This window comes from Caretta caretta, chromosome 7 (genome assembly GCF_965140235.1).
Source record: "Caretta caretta isolate rCarCar2 chromosome 7, rCarCar1.hap1, whole genome shotgun sequence".
Taxonomy (NCBI): Eukaryota; Metazoa; Chordata; order Testudines; family Cheloniidae; genus Caretta; species Caretta caretta.
Genome location: NC_134212.1, coordinates 29,965,143 through 29,986,110, shown reverse-complemented (window position 1 = coordinate 29,986,110; position 20,968 = coordinate 29,965,143). Strand labels below are relative to the sequence as shown.

Genomic DNA, 20,968 nt, shown 5'->3' with positions numbered 1-20,968 from the left:
CCCGAAGCGGGTCCTCGCAGGGCTCAGCGCCCCTCCCCCCCCAATATTCTGTTTCTTGCCCTCCGCATGGGCACGAGCCTGGCGCTCCTGCGGGGTGGAACCGTGGGGAGGCGCGAGTCCCCCTGTGACCAATCAGGTCGGCGAGCCCTCCCCCGTGCTCCGCCTCCTGCCCTCGGGAGCGAGCGGGAGCGAACGGCGACGGGCGGGAGCGCGCCCAGGGCAACAGGCAGGGCCGGGCAGCGGTGCGGGTCCGGCTCGGCTTCATGGCGGAGCGCGGGGGTCCCGGGGGCGGGGGGCAGCGCGCCCCCGCCCCGCAGCCCGCGGCGGCCGCGCTCCCCCAGCAATCTCCCTCGGGGCAGCCCCCGGCCCAGCCCCCGGGCGCGGCGCCCCTGCCCCCCAAGCCGGGCTCCGGGCCCCTCACCCCCGGCGGGGCGGCCCCGGGCGGGGCGGCGGGGCGCCCGGTGCAGATGAACCTGTACGCGACCTGGGAGGTGGATCGGAGCTCGCCCAGCTGCGTGCCCAGGTGAGAGGCTGGTGGGGCGCGGACCGGACCCTTCCCCCTCCCCGGAGAGACCCGGCTGGACCGGACCCCTAGCCCCGCCCCCCATGCTGGGTGACCTGGCTGGACCAGGCCCCCTGCCCATGGAGAGTCTCACCTTCACTTACCCCTGGTCCCTTCTCCTGCTTTGTCTCCCCAACATCTCCCCCCAGAGCCCGCCTTGCCCTGCTGCTCCTTCCTAGGGAGTCTCCTCTCTCTCTCTGCCCTGCTGTTCCCTTGTTTCCTCCCTGCCACCACCCTGCTCTTCCATGGAGAGGCCTCAGGGGACCCTGCTCCTGGACCCAGCTCCCTGCTTAGCCTAGCAGTGGCCAGCCCCTTGGGATAACCTCCAGGCCCTCCTATCCCAGAAGTGGGCTCTGTAGGATACCAGGGCCCCACTGCTGTGGCGGCCCACCTGAACTGCGGTACCTGCTTGGGAACATATGTCTGCTCCTGAGCCCAGAGGGACCAGCATGGGGCACCCACTCCCTGCTCAGTGTCCATCCATCCCCAGGGGAACCATCCCTCTGGAAGCTAGGTGAAACCCAATTCTGTTTCTTCCCCCAAGTATCCAGGAGAGAGATCAACTTCCTCTGCCCCACACGTCCCTCAACTTCCCCATCTTGTGCGTGCGACATGCCCACAGCCACCTTGGGGGAAAGCACCCTTCTCTCTCTCTCTCTCTCTCTCTCTCAGGTGTGTGCTCAGGGGCCCACTGTGTTCCCTTTCTCCTTGTGCCTGAACCAGGGACACACCACCTTTCTAAAAATGCTAGTTGTTGTGAAAGCCCAATTGATGGTGTTGGGCTGGCGGGTGGGGGCTGCTGCCTGGTTGTGCCTGGCTAGGGAGAGGCATGTGGCTAGTGGGAAATAATCAGCCCTCTCAGTTCATTGATTGTTTATTTTTAGCGCCGTTCCTCCGATTCTGCCAGAGTCCAGGTGACTCGTTGTCATTCTGCTCCCGTGCTGCTGCTGTGGCAGAGATTGTAATTGCTGTGCTTATCTGTTGTTTGGGATATTTTTCTGCTACCTCCAACACATCCGGCTGTTACTGTATTGTAGCGATTTGTGGTCACCAAGGCGACTTCCTACATGCTAAAGGGCACCCCAATCTCAAACACGGTGGCGGCACAACACACTTACTTGCACATTTCTCAGTGCACAGAGCATTGGCCTCAGGCTTGCCTCCCACCCCACTGGAGGGTTTAAAAACCAGCCAACTGTTCTTGTTGATTTCTTGGACGTTTGGATGAGAATTCAGGTTTTTTTCCACCCAGTGCATTTAGGATCTGCTCTGTATTCAAATGCATTCAACACCCCTTTAAGAACAATGCATGTAGCCCACAGAACCAAACCTGCACCGAGGTCCACCTCCAGTAAGCAATCCTGCTTCTCCAGAGAACTCTTAGCGGTGGATCCTCCAGGTTTCCCTGTCTAAATAGGTAACTGGTCTACATTTTTTTCACGGTTTGCTCAAGACACTAAATCCCTTGTATTTTATTGTCCTGTCAAACTATGCAGCTAGTGATGAGTGAGGCTCACTGTAGAGGGGACAGGCTGCCTCAGGTAGCTTGTGGTCTGCCTTGGATGGGGTATATAATGTTTGTAATTTCACCCCTCTCTTCCATGTCTCTGTTATGGGGGTCCATTTCTGAGGAAGTGGCAGGTTTAATGTGCTGTGTATGCAGACCTTGGTTGTTCTAGGAGAAAGCTACTTCTAAAACAAATGGAGTGAAAGTTTTGCGTGTGTGATTATACCAAGCTAAATTATGCTCACTTGAGAGGATGGTCTCATAATTCAGTCCTGGGCTAGTGCCTTAGGAGATCTGAGTTCAGTTCCTGGCTCTGCCACAGACTTCCTGTGTGTCCTTGGGCAAGTCCCTTCATCTTTCTGGGCCTCAGTTTCCTATTCATGACATAGGGAATTAAACCTCCCAGCCCACAAGGCTTTGAGGACAAATTCAGTAATATTTGAAGCACTTGGATGTGATGGTCAGGAGGGCCTTATAAAAATACTAGACTGTTACTTAAGTAACAAAATTAGTACTAAGAAAAGGATTACTTGTGGCACCTTAGAGACTAACCAATTTAACCAGTTTATTGAGCATAAGCTTTCGTGAAGCTCACGAAAGCTTATGCTCAAATAAACTGTTTAGTCTCTAAGGTGCCACAAGTAATCCTTTTCTTTTTGCGAATACAGACTAACATGGCTGTCACTCTGAAAGTTAGTACTATAAGACTGAGCTGAATCTATGCAGTATTGTAGCTGTGTTGGCTCTCAGGATACTAGAGAGACATGGTGAGTGAGGTAATCTCTTTTATTGGACCAACTTCTGTTGCAGGGGAGAGAGACAAGCTTTTGAGCTACACAGAGATCTTCAGGACAGAAGAGCTGTATGTGTCTAGAAAGCTTGTTCCTCTCACCCACAGAAGTTAGTCCAATAAAAGAGATTACCTCACCCACCTTGTCTCTCTAAACTGAATCGTGACCTTTCCATAAGAGGTAATAAGGTGCATTTGGTTTTTAAGACCTAACTACTGCTCTCTGTGCTTTATAACTAGACACCTCTAGGCCATTAAGGTCCATATTTCAGCGCTATTTGAGTACTGGCTCAGTATCTCAGTATATTTCCCCTTGGGCTACTTTGCCCTCCCTGAGGCATTTCTGGGCCTGCCACACATGGCAAACTTTTCTTGTCTGCATTCTCCTCTCCCCTGCTGTGAGCTTTTGCTATAAAACTGTGCTGTGCACACAGTTTCTGCTGGTCAAAGAGTTACGTTGATTACCTGGGAGAAAAGGACCATTCCAGATGAATGTGCCCTCTTTGTAAAGGCTGCCGTTTGTCTCTCTTTCAGCACTTAGCTCATTGTGCATGTCCTAGTCAAAGTCACTGACATTTTCAGGAAGAGCTCTGAAACCCTCCTAGGAAAGGTTTCAGAGTAGCAGCCGTGTTAGTCTGTATTGGCAAACAGAAATGCATCCGATGAAGTGAGCTGTAGCTCACGAAAGCTTATGCTCAAATACAGTCTCTAAGGTGCCACATTTTCCTCCTAGGAAAGGTGCCCTGATTGCCAATTATCAGCTCCTGTAGCATTTTGTCATGTGGTTGCTTCTCTTTCAGATGGACTGCTAAGGTCAGGCTTGTGCTACATATGCCTCACCTCCCAGCCTGTCAGGCTGGTAGTTAAATTGTTTCATCATCCATCCAAAAAGAAAGCAGATTTAGGGCCTGATGGTTTTTTCCCCAGAGGTCCTGAGCAGCTCCTGCTCCCATTCACTTCAGCTGGAGCTTGGGAAACTTGCCACTTGTCTGAAAAGCAGACTCTTAGCGTAGGCCTTCCCAGTACCCACAGATTGCTGATGTTTTGGTCCTAGTCAGCTTTAAAGGAGAATGTAGAGCCATGTTCTGCACCAGGGTTCTGTACTGCATTTCAGCATGCTGCTTTGGCTGCCCAGGACCACCCCTTTGTTGGGATCTTGGCTCTTTGTGGCTGAACATTCAGTGCTAGTTCAAGTGGCTTCACAAGATGGAAGCCTCCTTTCTCATTTTAGTGGACAGCGGGTGGGGAGGGGGCAGGGGGAGCAGAGAGCCTGCTGTAATCCCCCCCGTCACTAGCCGGATTCCTAGATTATAAAGCCAGAAAGGACCCTTGTGATCATCTGCTCTGACCTACTGTCTATTGCAGGCCATATGACTTCCCTGGATAAGGAACCTTAAGTCAGTGAGGATATCACAAGGATTAATTTAGCTTCTCATGTACAAAGCAAATTGAAAACCTACAGCCTGAACAGGGACTCTGAGGCACTACTGACTGAGCTAGCCAAGCTTCTAGGGGCCCAGGAGTCAAAGGACCATGGAGCCTGGTTTCTTTCTCCCCTAAAGGGAGTCCATCTGAGCTAGGTTTGAGGCATGTTGGTTGTGGGTACTGCATGCTCACGGCCTTGTAGCTAAACTGGGGGCTTGTTCTCCAGGGCTATTTCTTGTGGTCATTACTCCAGAAATGCTTTTACATTGATCCACCATAAATAAATAAATAAATGCGATCCACTCTAGCCCCTTCCCGGGACCCTGAGGGACCCAGTCCATATTGCAGCTTCTGAAGGTGAGGGTTTGGTAGAGAGAAAATAAACCAAATATACACTGGGATAATAGTCTATTACCAAGTTTTAATGCCTTCTTCAAAGCATTAAGTGTACTCAAGTTTCAGAGTAACAGCCGTGTTGGTCTGTATGTGCAAAAAGAAAGGGAGGACTTGTGGCACCTTGGAGACTGGCCAATTTATTTGAGCATGAGCTTTCGTGGGCTGCATCTCGCTTCATCGGATGCATGCCGTGGAGGCTGCAGCGGACCTTATGTGCACACAGAGTTCGTGGGACGGTGCCTCCTCCCACCCCACTGTCCAGCACCTCCTCCCACCCCACTGTCCTGCTGGTGGTGGCTTGTCTGGAGTGATCATCAGGTTGGGCCATTTCCGGCACAGGTCCTGGTTTTCTCACCCTCCACCCCCCCCCCCCCAGAAGTTTAACCAGAACGTCTGGGGGGGGGGTAGGAAGGAGAGTGAGTTTGTGTGTGAGTGTGTGTCCCCGGGAAAAAAAAGAAAAAGGGGGGGGGTGAGAGAGCCTGGATTTGTGCTGGACATGGCCCACTTTGATTACCATGCACATTGTAGGGAGAGTGGTCACTTTGGATGAGCTATTACCAGCAGGATAGTGAGTTTGTGTGTGTGGTTTTTGGAGGGGGGTGAGGGGGTGAGAGAACCTGGATTTGTGCAGGAAATGGCCCACCTTGATTATCATGCACATTGTGTAGAGAGTTGTCACTTTGGATGGGCTATTACCAGCAGGAGAGTGAGTTTGTGTGTGGGGGGGTGGAGGGTGAGAAAACCTGGATTTGTGCTGGAAAGGGCCCAACTTGATGACCACTTTAGATAAGCTATTACCAGCAGGACAGTGGGGTGGGAGGAGGTATTGTTTTATGATCTCTGTGTGTATATAATGTCTGCTGCAGTTTCCACGGTATGCATCCGATGAAGTGAGCTGTAGCTCACGAAAGCTCATGCTCAAATAAATTCGTTAGTCTCTAAGGTGCCACAAGTACTCCTTTTCTTCATTCATAGATAAAATCTCAGCCCGAGTTGTAACTTCCTCTGCTGTGAAGATGACAGGACCTCCTTTTTTGCCCCATAGATTCGGGGTGATTTGTGCACTACATTTTTATGGCCTCGCCATTTACCGTACTTCACCGTAACTGGCATGGCTCTGGTGGAGAGGCTGGCTCCTGTGTCTCGCACATAAAACTCTGAGCTGCTTGGGTTTGTTTGTCTCTTGTATCTCGCCCATCTGCTAATCCCTGGTGTTTTGGTAGATGTAACTGGCATGCAGAGAGTTCCTGAGGAAATGCAGCAGGCCAGGCCTCCTCTTGTTGGCGGCGGCTGCTGCTGTTAGAGTCCTATGGCAGTTTTGAAACACAGTTGTACCAGAGAGTGGTTTGTTATACCTGCCGTGTAGCGCTCCATTGCCCTGGGGCGGGGGGAGGAATATAAATCCAAGAAATGTGTTTTCCCCATTATCCTCAATTGTTGAGGTGAAGGGCAAAGTGAGAAAATGTGCCTGCATTGGCAAGCGTCCATGGTGATTTGTCATGGTTGCATTAAGAAATAAACGCAGGCAGGGATTTATCAACCTTGGTGGTTTTGCTCTCCCTTCCTTCCCTAATCTTGTAACAAGGAAGCCCTCCATGGTTTTGTAACCTATTTCTGTGTCTTGGTGGTGACTTGTTTTCATGTTTCCTACCTTCCAGAGGTGGCATGATGAGAGGGGTCTTCTGCTGTCTGTGAATTTGGTTCCTGAGCAACTTAACCATGTTTGTGACGTGCTTCATGTATTTGCCGCAGTTTACGGCTGGAGGAATTGGAGTCCTATAGAAATCAAATGAATTTCTAGCAGAGCTAGGAATGGAACCAGGATCTCCAAATTCTAAGGTTCCTGCTCTAACCCTTCCTCCCAGAGCTGCAAATAGAACCTAGGAGTCCTGGCTGGCTCCTGCTAGAGCACGTTCGTATTGCACAGTGTCTGCCAGCCAGGGAGGGTATGGAGGTATACAAGATCATCTTTAATTTACATGTGCCCATGCCTTAGAGCCTTAATTATCATTTTTAAACAACATGACTGATCAGATTTCAGACTGGGAACAAAATCTGAAAATAGCTATGAAAAATGCAGACCCCTGCAAATGTGTGGGAAAAGCAGGAATTGTCAAGGCTTTTCAGTTTAGTGTGCAAGCAGCACGTTCTGGGATTAATTGGTAGAACACCAATGGACTAAGAAGCAGAGGAAAGGAGGCCAGGATTTCCAGAGTCTTAATCCTGCCCTGCCACTAACTATCACCTGGGGCAAGTCACTTTGTCTCTTTCTCTGGCTCTGAAGGGGGGCTACTTGCCTGTTTACCAGAGATTGTGAGGAGTAATGTTTATGCAAAGCTGTGGAAGCATCCATGCTGAAGGATGCCATGAAAGTCTTAGCCTCCTGTGGTGATAAGATGCTCAGAATTTGAGCATGCAAAACCTGAGCTGAATCCTTGTATATTTCGTTGCCCTGCTACTTCATAAGACAGGAACAGATGAGAAATACACCCACACACCAGCTGTAAATTAAAGAATAAAATTGTGCTGTTCTAGGGCGCACGTGTGTACGCGCGCGCGCACATACCTGTAAATTAAATCTTGCTGTTCTAGGACAAAATTCTTTTTTAAAAACTCCATGGAACTTAGATAACAAGCAAACTCAACCTCAGACCCCAGGTATCATTAGTCAGCAAACCTGAACAAGCTTTGGTTTCAAAGAAAATACAAATTTCTCAAGGAACTTGGACACTTCAAACAATTGGGAGAGGAGATCTTTGTGTTCACAAAGAACTCAAAATGCTCCTTTCTGTCTGAAAATGTTGTGCCTTTGGTAGATAAGTGACACTTAAAAGGCCAATAACTGAAGGAAGGTAACCAAGTATATTTTTCTTTGTGCAATGTACAGTGAGTTGTGTATATTCAATTTCATTATTTCCCTGCCTACTTGATTGGCTAGTCAGTTTCTTCTTTCCTGAAAACATCAATAAGGGGGGAGAGAGAAATCATTGTAGATTTTTAATTGCCTTTAAGATCCTGCCCTTGAAGGGTAGGGAATGGGGGGGAAAAACAGGTTGTGTCCCTTTAAATTAGGCCCAAATGTAAATTTTATTTTAAGATTGAAAACAGCCCCTTTTAATAATTGACATTTGTTTACAATGTAAGACTCTAAGATTGTGTCCCTTAAGATCTCAAGTCATTGGCAACAAATATATTGATTTCAATGTTTACACAAGTTTTTTAAACAAATATTTGATCTTGTATTTAACATCTGAAATGTTGCAGAGAGCTGCTTTTCTTGCATTGTTTTATAGGCTAGTGAAGCTAGTATCCACTGGGAAATTTAGAAGCCTGAATGTGAGTATTAGTATATTTAAAAAAAATATTTCAGTGGCAAAGCACTTACTGGGATTTAATGAAGCATTGTGAAAGTGTGAAGCTAACTTTGATGGCTTCTAGATTAATTGTAGCCATTCAGAAAAGGATCCCTAGGTGTTCTGGTGAAAGGCTCAATAAAAACCTCCTTCTGTGCAGGGGAAATCAAACCAGCTGACAAGATCTTAGGGTGTGTAAAAAGACAGAGAATGTCAGAGCCCTGAGAGAGGTCTAGCTCACAGGGATGAGTAAGAGAAAACATGATAGAAGTGTGTAAAATGAGTGGTGTTGAAAAGTTCAGTTACATGCTCCTAATTGACTCTTTCCAATACAAAAAAACCCCACTGAATTAAATGAAAAGGTGGCAAATTAAAGCCGATAAGAGTAATCACTTTTAGTGCAGTGCATAATTAACCTGTGGAACACGTTGTCACAAGATATTGAGACCAAGATCTTAGGAAGGTTTGAGATGCTTATTTGAATAACACCCGAAGCTATGTTAGAGAGGTTAAAAACATCTAAGGTGCATGTTGAGTATAAGCCAATCTCTCTCACTGATCTGGGTTTAGGAAGAAACATAGGGCTGTTACTGATGACTATAGGGGTTTCTTGCATCTTTCTCTGAAACATCTGGTACTGGCCACAGTTGGAAACTGGAGACCAGAAGCTGGAGTAGATGGACTATTAGTCTGATCCAGTGTGGCAACTCATTTGTTCTGAAAAAAGACCTTCAAATGTGCTGATGGGGCCCGAGAGATGCATAGCAAAATGTGTGAAACACACTAATTTGGTTGCTACATCAATGCTTAAAAGGACTGTTTTTCCTTTGGTGGATTAATCCGGTGTGTGCTAAAAAAGTAACCAGTGTGCTTTTGAAACTGAATATTAAACTGCCATCCAAATATGTTCTTATTACAGTAAACATTTCACGCCTCTCGGGCAGTACCTCCTCTGACTTCCGTTGCTTGCTTTTTAACATAGCTATAATGGTTCTGGCGATTTAGGTGACACCTCTCAATTAAAGGAGCAGCAGAGTGGATGCTTTTCTTGAGCTGCTTACGTCTGTCAAGAAATGGTGCAGAAATGACACTTTGTGTTTAAAAACATGCAGCCTATGGAATTTGAGCAAGGTCATTTCAAGGGAAAAGCTGACAGTGTGGAGATCTCTGGTGTTGATGTGGGGAATATTTCCATTTAGTTTCACTTTGGCCTGATCAGCACATCTCTCCTCTCACTGTTACAAGGGGAAATGACAAACAAAGTTCCATCAGTTGTTATAAAATCACTGTTGTCAAATAGTTCAGTGTTTGAAAATAAGTGGCCTGCAAATATAAGGCAACCTGGGTTAGTGCCTTATTAATAATGTATTTAAAAAGCCATCCCTTTCAGTGTGTGTTTTTTTTTTTCCCTCTACTTGCCTTTACCTAACTAATATCAGGCATGTCAAGTCTGCACTAACTGGGGTTTTCTGGAGGACACTTGGGAGGTGTGATGTGTGAATTGTGAGGTTTCTCAGGTGTCAGATCTGTAACCAAGACCCCTCTTTTCCCAAGCGTTCGCTAGATGTCTGTTATAGGCCCAAACACAAACAACGGTTTCAATACTCTGAATAAAAGTTACTCCTAATTATCTATGATATCCTAGTTTTATCTAGTCTTTTGTCCTGGGAGTCTCTATGGAAGACTTGAATTTTTAATGGGTATGGAACAGTTTTGAGCTCTTTCTACATTATAAAGAAGACCAACTCCCTTTCATTTCACCTCTTGTACAATTTAGGGACATAAATTAATGCTGAAACTACAGCACTGTGTGTAGGGGGCAGACTGATTTTATTTGAAGAGAAGTTTTGTTTCTATATTTCATATACCGTCTGGCTTTGCTGGGATAGGCTAAACCTCAGTGCATGTTCATAACTGGCCCAAGTTGTTTTTCTACATGGTGATAGAGTGTGAGGTGAGGGGGAATCATTCTCCGAAGCCATGAAGTGCTTCAATGCATCATAGGGTCCTGGCCCTTAAGCTATTTCTATCCTTCATCAGGCCATTTGTCAGCACAGTTACCTGATTTTTAGCTGCAGCCACCACAGTGGTCCACCCAGAAATGTGCCCCTTGTGTCATGTTAGGTGCCAGAATGAGCATCCCATTTATATGAACGGGATTAGCTCACCCCTCTTTGAGAGCTGTTAAACACTCTAATGTTCAGGTTCTAGTCAGAAGGCTTTTAATAAGAAGGGTTCAGAAAATGAACCCGTCTCAGCCTGAATTTGAATCTGTCATGGGGTGTGGATAGGAACGTCAGGTGGGCTAGGAGGTTAACCCCTGGGGTAGGCAATGGATGGGGGGAGAAGGTAGAGCAATGGTCTCTTGTGGGACAAGCTGAAGACACACCTTCTTCCTTCTCTGCCTATGTTCCCTTCACATTCTTGCATTGCCCTTCTTGTAACCAAACAACCTGCTTAATTAATTCATTTGAGGCAATGGCTTTTCTGATAAGATCCCCTGTCTTCAAAGGGAACAAGTAATGCTAGACGGCCACCACACCCGCTTCCTATTGACACGGTTTGATTTAACCCAGGGTGTTTGAAGGTAAACTCTGGCACAGATCAGCCTGATCTTGTTTATGCAATATATTTTGTTAATTATTTTCATCGCATGGAGGAACTGTCAGCACTGTACTTGCAAGCTAAACAATGAAGGGGGATCTGTGTGGGGGAAAATAGGGGCTGCAGGGAGTAGAGTGGGTGGCTTAGTAGCTGGTCCTCCTCCAAAGTCAGTATTGAACCCAGTACCCTGGCAGTCAGTGTTTGAGGGGGCACCCTGTGTTACAGTGTGTGGTTTAAAAAAAAAAAAAAAGTGTGTGGGGGGGAAGAGATTAACTCCATTATCCTGAGCAAGTATGTCCTTGCTTTTTGCCATTGGATACAGTCTTTTTGTACTTAACTGTTAATCAGATAACTTTTCCATGACCAAGGTAGCTGCTTTGCTGTGATGGTAGGAGGTGATTCTCTTCCCCCCCCCCCCCAATTTTCTAAAAACCGTTCAGGAGGCACCAGTTTGTAAACATTATCATTTTTACTGAGTGTTTGTGTCTGTCCATAAACTACCATCAATATGTTACAGACATCAATAACCGTGTAGAGTCTTAAAGAGCACTGGAGGATGTTCTGATTGGAAGCATGATGAACTCATGGAAATGATTTTCTATTAATATAAATAAATGGAAGTGCACACAACGGCGTATGCTAGTCCTTATCCAAAGCACAGCACAAGGTAGGCCAAAAAATCCAAAGGCTTACTTTGGCTAGCGAGTGAGTTAAAGAATGACCTGGTCAGAACTCATTAGCCTTGTCACAAAGCTAAATAATGATTTGCACACAGAGATTAGCAAAGGAGAACTGGTGGGATCTCAGCTTAAAGATCCAAGGCCAAGGCCAGGCCCCAGAAATGGGGTTGTCAGGAATCCCTCTCGGATAGAAGATGCAGAATGAAATCAGATGGGTGTGAATCAGTTACTGAATTTCTGATTGGGACTGGTGATGAGTGAGCTGCCATTCCCTTCCCTCCACCCCCAAGTTTGTTCGTGTGATCTTATTGTTAATGCAGTACATGGAAGAGGACGGGAGGCCTTGCATTGCTTTTTATGATGGTGAACTGACACCTGTAGGACAATCAGAAATAATGCTCTGCCTGTCTTAGTTTTCCATAGTGCCACACTTTCTGTAGTGCTGGATCATCTATATGCATTGTGACGGTCTTGTCTAGCATCACACAGAAGTCTATGGCACAGTCAGGAGTAGAATGCAGCTGTCCTGGGTTCCAATCTAGTGCCTTCATCACAAGAGAACACCATTGCTCTAATACTAATCTTCACTTCCTATGGCCCCCTTCCTTATTTCCTATTCATCCTGTGCCCTGAATGAAGTAAAGGTCCTGCAGAACAAATAGTATGTGAATGTCATTAAAGACTACCTTGCATACATGCAAAGGGGGCTTATGAAGGTTGCTCATACAACCTTAATTCTGTCATTTCCTAACTTTTGAGTCCATGATTTTGCAGCTTCAGTGTTCTTTCAGTGTAGTTTTTTTGTAAGAAATTTCCTAGATTTTAAAAAAAACTAAACCCATCCTAAAGAACTATATTGGCCCCTGCCTGGGTCAGCAGCAGGGTTTGAACTCAGGACCTGTAGCTTCACAGCATGGACCTCTACCACTTGGGCAAAAGGACTGATTGCTAGCAGTAGTAGGGTGTAATCCTCTGTGGATCCATCATTGTCTGTAACAGACCTTGTCAGCAGGAGTCAGGAATCCTAGGTTTTAATTTTCTGGCTCTGAAGGGGAGTGTGGTGTGATGACAGCACAGTCAGACAGAATGTATGTGTCAGGTCTGAAAGGCAGTATGCCTGTGGATGAGAGGTGGGTTCGCTCTAATAGCGGCAGGATTCTGTTCCCAGTTTTGCCTGAAATGACCTTGTGTGCGACCTCTCAGCTCCCCCATAGGTAACAGGATGAACGGTAGCTGCTTTGCTCGCTAGTAAGAGCTGTGATGTGCAGATAACTATTATCAGCAAGTGGAGCAGCTGAGATTAGAACTCATGGCTTCCTGTTGGCTCCCACTCCAGCACTTCTTCCCACTGACCATAGGGATATTGGCAGCTTTGTTCCATGGGAGCTCAGCATGGGGCCAGGAGCGTGCTCCTGGGAAGATGAAAAGTTCAGAGACTTTTAGCATCAAGCTTCTAGCAAGCTGTATGGAGCATGTGCAAAAGGTGATTTTCCTTCAGCTGCTTGTTAGGCTGCCAGATCTGGGTAGATTTTCATGAGGCAGCAAAGGACCCCTATGAGCACAGCACTGTCCCCCTGTGAGATTGCAAGTTCCTGCTTGAAACCCTGGCAGTGCTATAGCTCTTTAAAGGAGTGATGGTGGAAGGAAGTTTAATCTTGGCAAAACTAACAGTTATTCCCTAACCTCATTTGTGCTCAGACTTACCTCCAAAACTCAGCTTGTGGCAGAGAACAAGTATGGAAAGCTTCAGTGGTGAAAGTTTTGGTAAAGTTATAAGCAACAGAAAACAAGAGCTTAAATGGAAAGTGACACTAAATATCGGTATCAGTACCAGCTGTGCCTGTTATGTATGTACACCTGTCTGTCTGTCTGTCTGTCTCTCTCTCTCTCTCTCTCTCTCTGCCCCTGGGGTCCCTCAAGATTGCTGCTAGGACTAGCCAGGCTGGGTTACTCCCCATTAATGCAAGAGGCTCCCTCTGGATCCTGAATGTACTGCTCTCCCATGTTACTCTGTAACAACCATGCTGTCAGGAAGGACAGAATGAAAAAGTAGTATGTCACCTATTTCATAGTTGCCACATCTAGCAGGTATGGTGCCTACGTGCTCCAACACCACCAGAAGCCTGATCTCCGACCTTATTAGCACCAATACACAGTCTGCCTGTAATAAGGTTTGTATTCAAACAAAGCGTTTTTTGTTCTTGTGTGTGTTTGAGGGAGTCACATTCCTATACAGTGTTCCAGTCTGATTTCTTTTGCTTTGAACTGGTGGAGCATTCTGTGACCGACATTTTGTCTCTGTGTAAGTAAAGGAACAGTATATGTAGCACTCTGTATATCGCCAAATCTGAACTCCTGTAACTAGGTGGGAGGAGTTGAGACAGAGCACAGCCATTTAGGACAGGAAGTGAAGACTAATACCATAGCTAATTGAAGCTGCTGGGGAATGTAATTAGCAAAGTTAGCATGGGCTAGGGAGTGAGGGAGGCTCTTCCCTTTTCAGACACCAAATATGATTCGAACTATATTCAGATATATTTGAGCTTTATTATCAGTTTCATTTTATTGCACTTTCCTCTGCCTGCTAATGATGCTGGGGACCTGAATCGCCTGCAGCATTGGTAGTGCCCCCAACCTGTAACAGCCCAGAGTGCTGTATAGTGGGAGAGTCCTTCGGGGACTTGCCCAGTCTGTCTGCATCAGGACAGAGTCAGTGTAATCCTCCTTAACCCATCCTCAATGCATAGATGTCTAGTTGGAGCTTTGATTCTCTCCAGTGCTGGCCATTCCACAAGCGTCCTTAGCAGCTGGTCCCATTGCCTGGCACGGAGTTGCTTTGTTTCAGTGTATTTTTATTATGGTATCTACTACAAACAGGGCTCAGTCATGGCAGGTGCTGAGGGCTCTGGCTCCAATCCAGCAAAGCACGTGAGGATTCCATTGTCTTTAGTGGGATTACTCAAGCAGCTAAAGTTAAGCACATGCTTAAGTGCTTTTAGTATAGTTATAATAATAAAGCAGTGATTTTCCTATGAAGTTTTTCTTAACCACAAAACTAATATCATTGTTGCAAAATCAACATGAAAGCTTATCAGCGGTGCTGCATGTCTAACCTAAATCTCCTCTGCTGTCCTTACGAGCTCATTCAGTCCTCCATGGCTAATCAGAATAACCCCTCCCTGTTGGTCCTCTGCAGCATGTTGGCCTACATTTACCATGCTTCCCTTGCTGCAGATTCCATTATCTGTCACGGCAAAGGTGTCCTCAGCCGAAGAACTCTCCCAGTCATGAATAAATGATGTGGCAGATCTTCAGCCAACCTTAATGCACTGTTTATGAAACTGCAATTACTAAAACATTTTATGAAATTATTATTACTGGGCACCAAGAATGACTCTGCAGAAATGGGCTCCTGAGGATTGGAAATAGGAATTAAACCGAGATTTCAGTGTTCTCTGTTTACTCATTGCCGTTTGATGGCGCCACACTAAGTTGCTTCTGGTAAGTTTTCCCTTTGGCTAAACTGCTCTGAAAGCTTGCCTGAGCAGGAGGTGACTGAAGAAATGTTGGCTATCCCGCGGGTCTTCAACAGCACAGCGTAGAAAGCTTCTCCTCCATTTGTTTGCTGGGATCCCCGAGCCTTCTGCAGCTCACAGCACATAGTTATGGGTAACAGAGGTGGTTCTGTAACACCACGCTGTTTACTTCCCCATATGTAGGGTAAATATATCAACATGCTGGCTTTAGTTTCAAAAACAGGAAGTAAGTGTTGGCTTTTCTTCTCTCTAACTGTCTCACTTTATGGGGAAGGGAAGGTCCTTAATCCCTAGCTCTGCTGTAGCACTTTTCATCAGCAAATCTCAAAGTACTTTACAAAGGAGGTCAGTATCATTAGCCCCATTTTACAGATTGGGGAAAACTGAGCAAAGAGCAGTGGCTTGCCCAGCATCATCTAGCAGGCTGTAGAACACAGGTCTCTTGAGTCCCAGTCTAGTGCTCTATCCCCTGGGCCATGTTGCCTCTCAGTTAACATAACTGTTCCCACTATGGCTCCAAACCTAACATGGAATCAGGGCACTGGGTTGGGACTCGGCCCTGCATTAAACTATCTGCCCTGCTACAGACTCTGTAACCCTGGGCAAGTCACTTAATTTCTCTGTCTTATTTCCCCATCTGTAAATGGGGATGATGATTCTTCCCTTCCCCGCCGCATTGCCTGTCTTGTGCATTTGGACTGTAAGCTCTTGGGACAAGGGTGCTCTGTACAGACACGACTTTGGTGTGGTTCCTTGCTTTCCTCTTTAGCTATAAACATTTCCATGTCGCATATTGTGTTGCTGTCAGGAAACCCCAAATTCGAGTAATTAGCCTGCCACTCAGCCCCGGCCCCTTCCTCTGTTCCTGGGTCCCCTCCCCAGCACCCTGAGTATCGAGATAACAGATGGAGCAGGCACTATTTAGAGGGATTTTGACCTTTCATTGTTGTGAAGCCTGAGACAAGGCTGATATCTCTGGTGATATTAGATAATGTGACTCAGCTAATTACTGCAAACTAACTGCATTCACCCAGACCTAGGGAAACAACAACTGTGCATCTGCTACCTAGTCAGTGCTAGCCACCTCATGCCCCTGTTTGGCTGTGTCTACACTGGCATAAGCAGGACCCATAATTCACACTGGTGCATGCTTTCCAGGGCCAGATCTAGTGTCAACAGGGCTTGTGCATTTTTACTGTCCTATCCTGTTGTCTCAGCAGGCTTGGTAAATTGCAATTAGATTTGTAATGCCCCTGAGATCATCTTGGCCAGCTCGCTTATCAGTGTCTTGCAGTTTGTTTGCCTGTATTTTGTCTAGCCGGCCGTGCCGTGGACAAGCACTGGTGCAGCGCCTCTCTCGAAGGAGCCCCAGGCTCTGCTTTGGGCTGGCTGCAGTGAAAATAAAAATGGGGTCCCCACTGGATTCCAGTCCTCAGTGACTATGGTTGTTTGGTCTCTCTGGGCCTGCCTTGCTCTCTTTGTAAAGCAGGGAGGGAGCTTGGCCTGAAACACTGCTGTGTAAGCGCAGGGTACCATTAAATGGGTAGGGCAATGCACTTCCCCTGGAAACTACTCCACGTTCAGACTAGAACCCATACTCCTGGCTAGGGAGGCGGGCAGGCTAAGGAGGAAGCTATGATTAATCTTCCGCAGGCTGGTTCTCTGACATCTGTCCCCTTGCCAGTTAAGGGGAGCTTCCTTTCTGGAGGCCTTCTGCTAGGCTTGCTTACACTGGTGTACAAGAGAGCCTTGCCACAGCCCAGCCTGTGTTAGGGCAATCTGAATCCAGCCCTGGGGCTCTCCTGAATAAGCCCTTCCCCCTCTAACAGTGCAATTACACAGTCCCAGTCAGGTTTGTGCTGTTGTTCCAAGGTTGCCCATGGACACTGTGCTGGATCTTCCTGCAATCAAATCTTTCCCAAAATGTTAGGGAGGGGAGGATGCCAGGCAGGTGGTGGGTGAGAGCGGTTCCTCAGGGAAAGGCTGGGAAGGCGCTAGGCAGGCGGTGGGGTGGGAGCGGTTCTCCTTGGGAAGGGCCGGCAGGCACCTGCTCTTGTGTAAGGTGGCAGGCTAGCTTACTCGCAAGTGTCAGTGAAGCGCTCCCTACAGCGTAGATATTTAAGTCTCTTTTCCCCAGGGGTGTGTGTGTATTGGTCAAACACTGTTTGTTTGAAATCTATCAAAGCAGGTCCTGCCTCCTGGCCGCCCTCGGGCCTCTGCAGGGATCCCAAGCCAGGTCTTTCCCCTGGGTAGTGTGTTGAGTCCCCCTTCCAGATCCTTTCCCTGACCTGGGGTCTCCTGCAGGGGTCGCCCTCCCCCCTGCAACTCCCCCTCCCCCTTGAGTGAGCTGCCTTTTGTTTCCCCAGCTGGGAGGCAGCTGATCAGTCACATGGGGACCTTGTGACACCCAGCAGTGAAAGTGCCCTGCTTTTTTCAGCAGTCCCATGCCAGCGTGTCTTTGGCTCAGTTGAGAGCAGCCCAGCCAGTGTGCACTGCCCCCCAGCAGAATGCTGTCTGCTCCACGAATGAAGCTGACATTTAAAAGAAATGACTTTTCTAGCCATACGGCTGCAAAGAACACCTTTAAAAATGGCAACAGATTATAACCGATGTAATGGTGTGACTCCTTGGCCCCTGAAAGAGCTGGGAACTGCTCCTGCCTCTTGGCAGAGCTTAACTCTGAAGCTTAATGGTGAGTTTGGATGCCAGCATTAACTATTTCACTGCTGATCAAAGCACAGCAGGCAGGGACCTACCTGCTCCTCCCGAGCTGTGTCTCTCAATCATGTCAGGTGGACATCCCTTATTCAAAGTCAAACGATTTCAGAGCCTCCTTAATTTCCTATGAGTACAAACATATCAAAAATAGCAATGGTAAGGGTTCTGCTCCCAACCCCGCCACTGGCTTGCTGGGTGACCTTTTGGTGCCTCAGTTTCCCCCCTGTAAGGTGGTGGTGATAATTCTGACCTCCTTTGTAAAGCGCATTGAGATCTACTGATGAACAGCACTGGGTAATAGCTGGGTGGTGATATGAGTTTCTTTTATATCATTATTTTAATATTTCTATAAATGTTTTGATGGCTTTGCTTTAGAAGTGAAATAAAAATCCCAATGCCTCAAGACCCCTCTGATTGCCTTTCATGAGCTCCCTGAGGGTTGCCACCCACCAGATGAGATATGCTGCTTTAGAGGGGGGTAATCCCATATCCCCATGGGCCACTAGAGCAGCACAGTGTGTGGTTCATGAGGATGAAACTCCTTCCTGACCTCTTGGCAGTCAGCTGCTGTCCTGAAGCATAATGATTCTATCACTTCTCTTTTAGGGAGCCTAGCTACTAACCAGGATGCAACAAACAACTTCCTGACAGTGACTCAGTGTGGCTAATCTTTAGTTCATCAACATAGTGCTGTCATGTTTGATTGTTAGCGGAACTTGCTGGTGTAATGAACTTGCAGGTGGTGGAGAGTGAAAGTCCTGATCAGCTAAGGTGCTAATTGCTGTTCCAGCTAGCGAGGCCCTTTCTGTGGCAGGCAGCGATGTTGCTGTATGAGAATCTCGCCATATCCCAAAGCTCCTCTTGACTTCAGCTGGATAAGTGAGTGCCCAATGCTCCTGGAAATTAATATCAAAGAGCGTTATCTTAGGCATGTTGCAACCGCCCGTGGCCTTCGCAGTGGAGGAGGGCTTGAACGGACCGCAGAAAGGTCTGATTAGCTCAGAAATCCAAGGCTTGTCATTCTCATTTCACCGCTCAAGTAGACACAGAAGTTGTCTTTTTTAATTTCAAAAGGATGCTCTTGAATTGAAAATCCCTCTTGTCTGCAGATTTCGCACCTCCTCTTGTTATAAGTAACACTTAAAACGGCTTGAGTGTCTCTGATCAGTTATTCTCAGTTTCTTCACATTGCACTTGGGACCATGTGGCTGCATACACTCGTGGCTCCTTTACTGCATTCTTAGGGGACAGGAGGTATGGTCTTCTATGGAGGAACACTGTTACAGAATGGATTTCACTCCACAGCACAGGACGGGAAAGCTCTAATTCTGTAGTTGGGGACTGTCAGTATTAAACCCCCTCCCCCTTTTTTTTAACCTCTCTTCCCCTTTAATTTTGCAAACCCCTCTTTTTGCACAGAAAATTCTTGTGTCCCAGACTTCAGGAAGCTTGCAGAGAAATGCCCAAGCTGCTGTATGCATTTTAGGGTATGTCTACACTACGGAATTAGGTCGAATTTATAGAAGTCAGCTTTTTAGAAATCGGTTTTATATATTCGAGTGTGTGTGTGTCCCCACAGAAAATGCTCTAAGTGCATTAAGTGCATTAACTCGGCGGAGTGCTTCCACAGTACCGAGGCAAGCGTCGACTTCCGGAGTGTTGCACTGTGGGTAGCTATCCCACAGTTCCCGCAGTCTCCGCTGCCCATTGGAATTCTGGGTTGAGATCCCAATGCCTGATGGGGCTAAAACATTGTCGCGGGTGGTTCTGGGTACATATCGTCAGGCCCCCGTTCCCTCCCTCCCTCCGTGAAAGCAAGGGCAGACAATTGTTTCGCGCCTTTTTTCCTGAGTTACCTGTGAAGACGCCATACCACGGCAAGCATGGAGCCCACTCAGGTAACCGTCACCGTATGTCTCCTGGGTGCTGGCAGACGCAGTACTGCATTGCTACACAGTAGCAGCAACCCATTTCCTTCTGGCAGCAGACGGTGCACTATGACTGGTAGCTGTCATCGTCATGTCTGAGATGCTCCTGGCCACGTCGGCCAGGAGCGCCTGGGCAGACATGGGCGCAGGGACTAAATTTGGAGTGACTTGACCAGGTCATTCTCTTTAGTCCTGCAGTCAGTCCTATTGAACCGTCTTATGGTGAGCAGGCAGACTATATGGATTGCTAGCAGTTGTACTGTACCATCTTCTGCCGAGCAGCCATGAGATGTGGATGGCATGCAGTCCTTCTGCACCGTCTGCTGCCAGCCAAAGATGTAAAAGATAGATGGAGTGGATCAAAATAAGAAATAGACCAGATTTGTTTTGTACTCATTTGCTTCCCCCCCTCCCCTGTCTAGGGGACTCATTCCTCTAGGTCACACTGCAGTCACTCACAGAGAAGGTGCAGCGAGGTAAATCTAGCCATGTATCAATCAGAGGCCAGACTAACCACCTTGTTCCAATAAGAACAATAACTTAGGTGCACCATTTCTTATTGGAACCCTCCGTGAAGTCCTGCCTGAAATACTCCTTGATGTAAAGCCACCCCCTTTGTTGATTTTAGCTCTCTGAAGCCAACCCTGTACGCCATGTCGTCAGTCGTCCCTCCCTCCGTCAGAGCAACGGCAGACAATCGTTCCGCGCCTTTTTTCTGTGCGGACGCCATACCAAGGCAAGCATGGAGGCCGCTCAGCTCACTTTGGCAATTAGGAGCACATTAAACACCACACGCATTATCCAGCAGTATATGCAGCACGAGAACCTGGCAGAGCGATACCGGGCAAGGAGGCGACGTCAGCGCGGTCACGTGAGTGATCAGGACATGGACACAGATTTCTCTGAAAGCATGGGCCCTGCCAATGCATGCATCATGGTGCTAATGGGGCAGGTTCATGCTGTGGAACGCCGATTCTGGGCTCGGGAAACAAGCACAGATTGGTGGGACCGCATAGTGTTGCAGGTCTGGGACGATTCCCAGCGGCTGCGAAACTTTTGCATGCGTAAGGGCACTTTCATGGAACTTTGTGACTTGCTTTCCCCTGCCCTGAAGCGCATGAATACCAAGATGAGAGCAGCCCTCACAGTTGAGAAGCGAATGGCGATAGCCCTGTGGAAGCTTGCAACGCCAGACAGCCACCGGTCAGTTGGGAATCAATTTGGAGTGGGCAAATCTACTGTTGGAGCTGCTGTGATGCAAGTAGCCCACGCAATCAAAGATCTGCTGATATCAAGGGTAGTGACCCTGGGAAATGTGCAGGTCATAGTGGATGGCTTTGCTGCAATGGGATTCCCTAACTGTGGTGGGGCCATAGACGGAACCCATATCCCTATCTTGGCACCGGAGCACCAAGCCGCCGAGTACATAAACCGCAAGGGGTACTTTTCGATAGTGCTGCAAGCTCTGG

At 47.5% G+C, this 20,968-nt stretch overlaps 1 protein-coding gene across 4 annotated transcripts in view; it reads left to right on the top strand.

Annotated features, from left to right (window-relative positions):
- Positions 1–223: 223 nt before the first annotated feature.
- PACS1 (phosphofurin acidic cluster sorting protein 1) overlaps positions 224–20,968 on the top strand; it is a 105,692-nt gene continuing 84,947 nt past the window's right edge. For 2 of the 4 annotated variants that reach the window (XM_048857059.2, XM_048857060.2), the window contains exon 1: positions 225–523. In XM_048857059.2, coding sequence (XP_048713016.1) covers positions 264–523 — 260 coding nt within the window. In that variant the 5' untranslated portion in view covers positions 225–263. Of the gene's footprint in view, positions 524–20,968 lie in introns of all 4 variants that reach the window. The other 2 variants (XM_048857062.2, XM_048857058.2) reach the window with 2 other exon arrangements.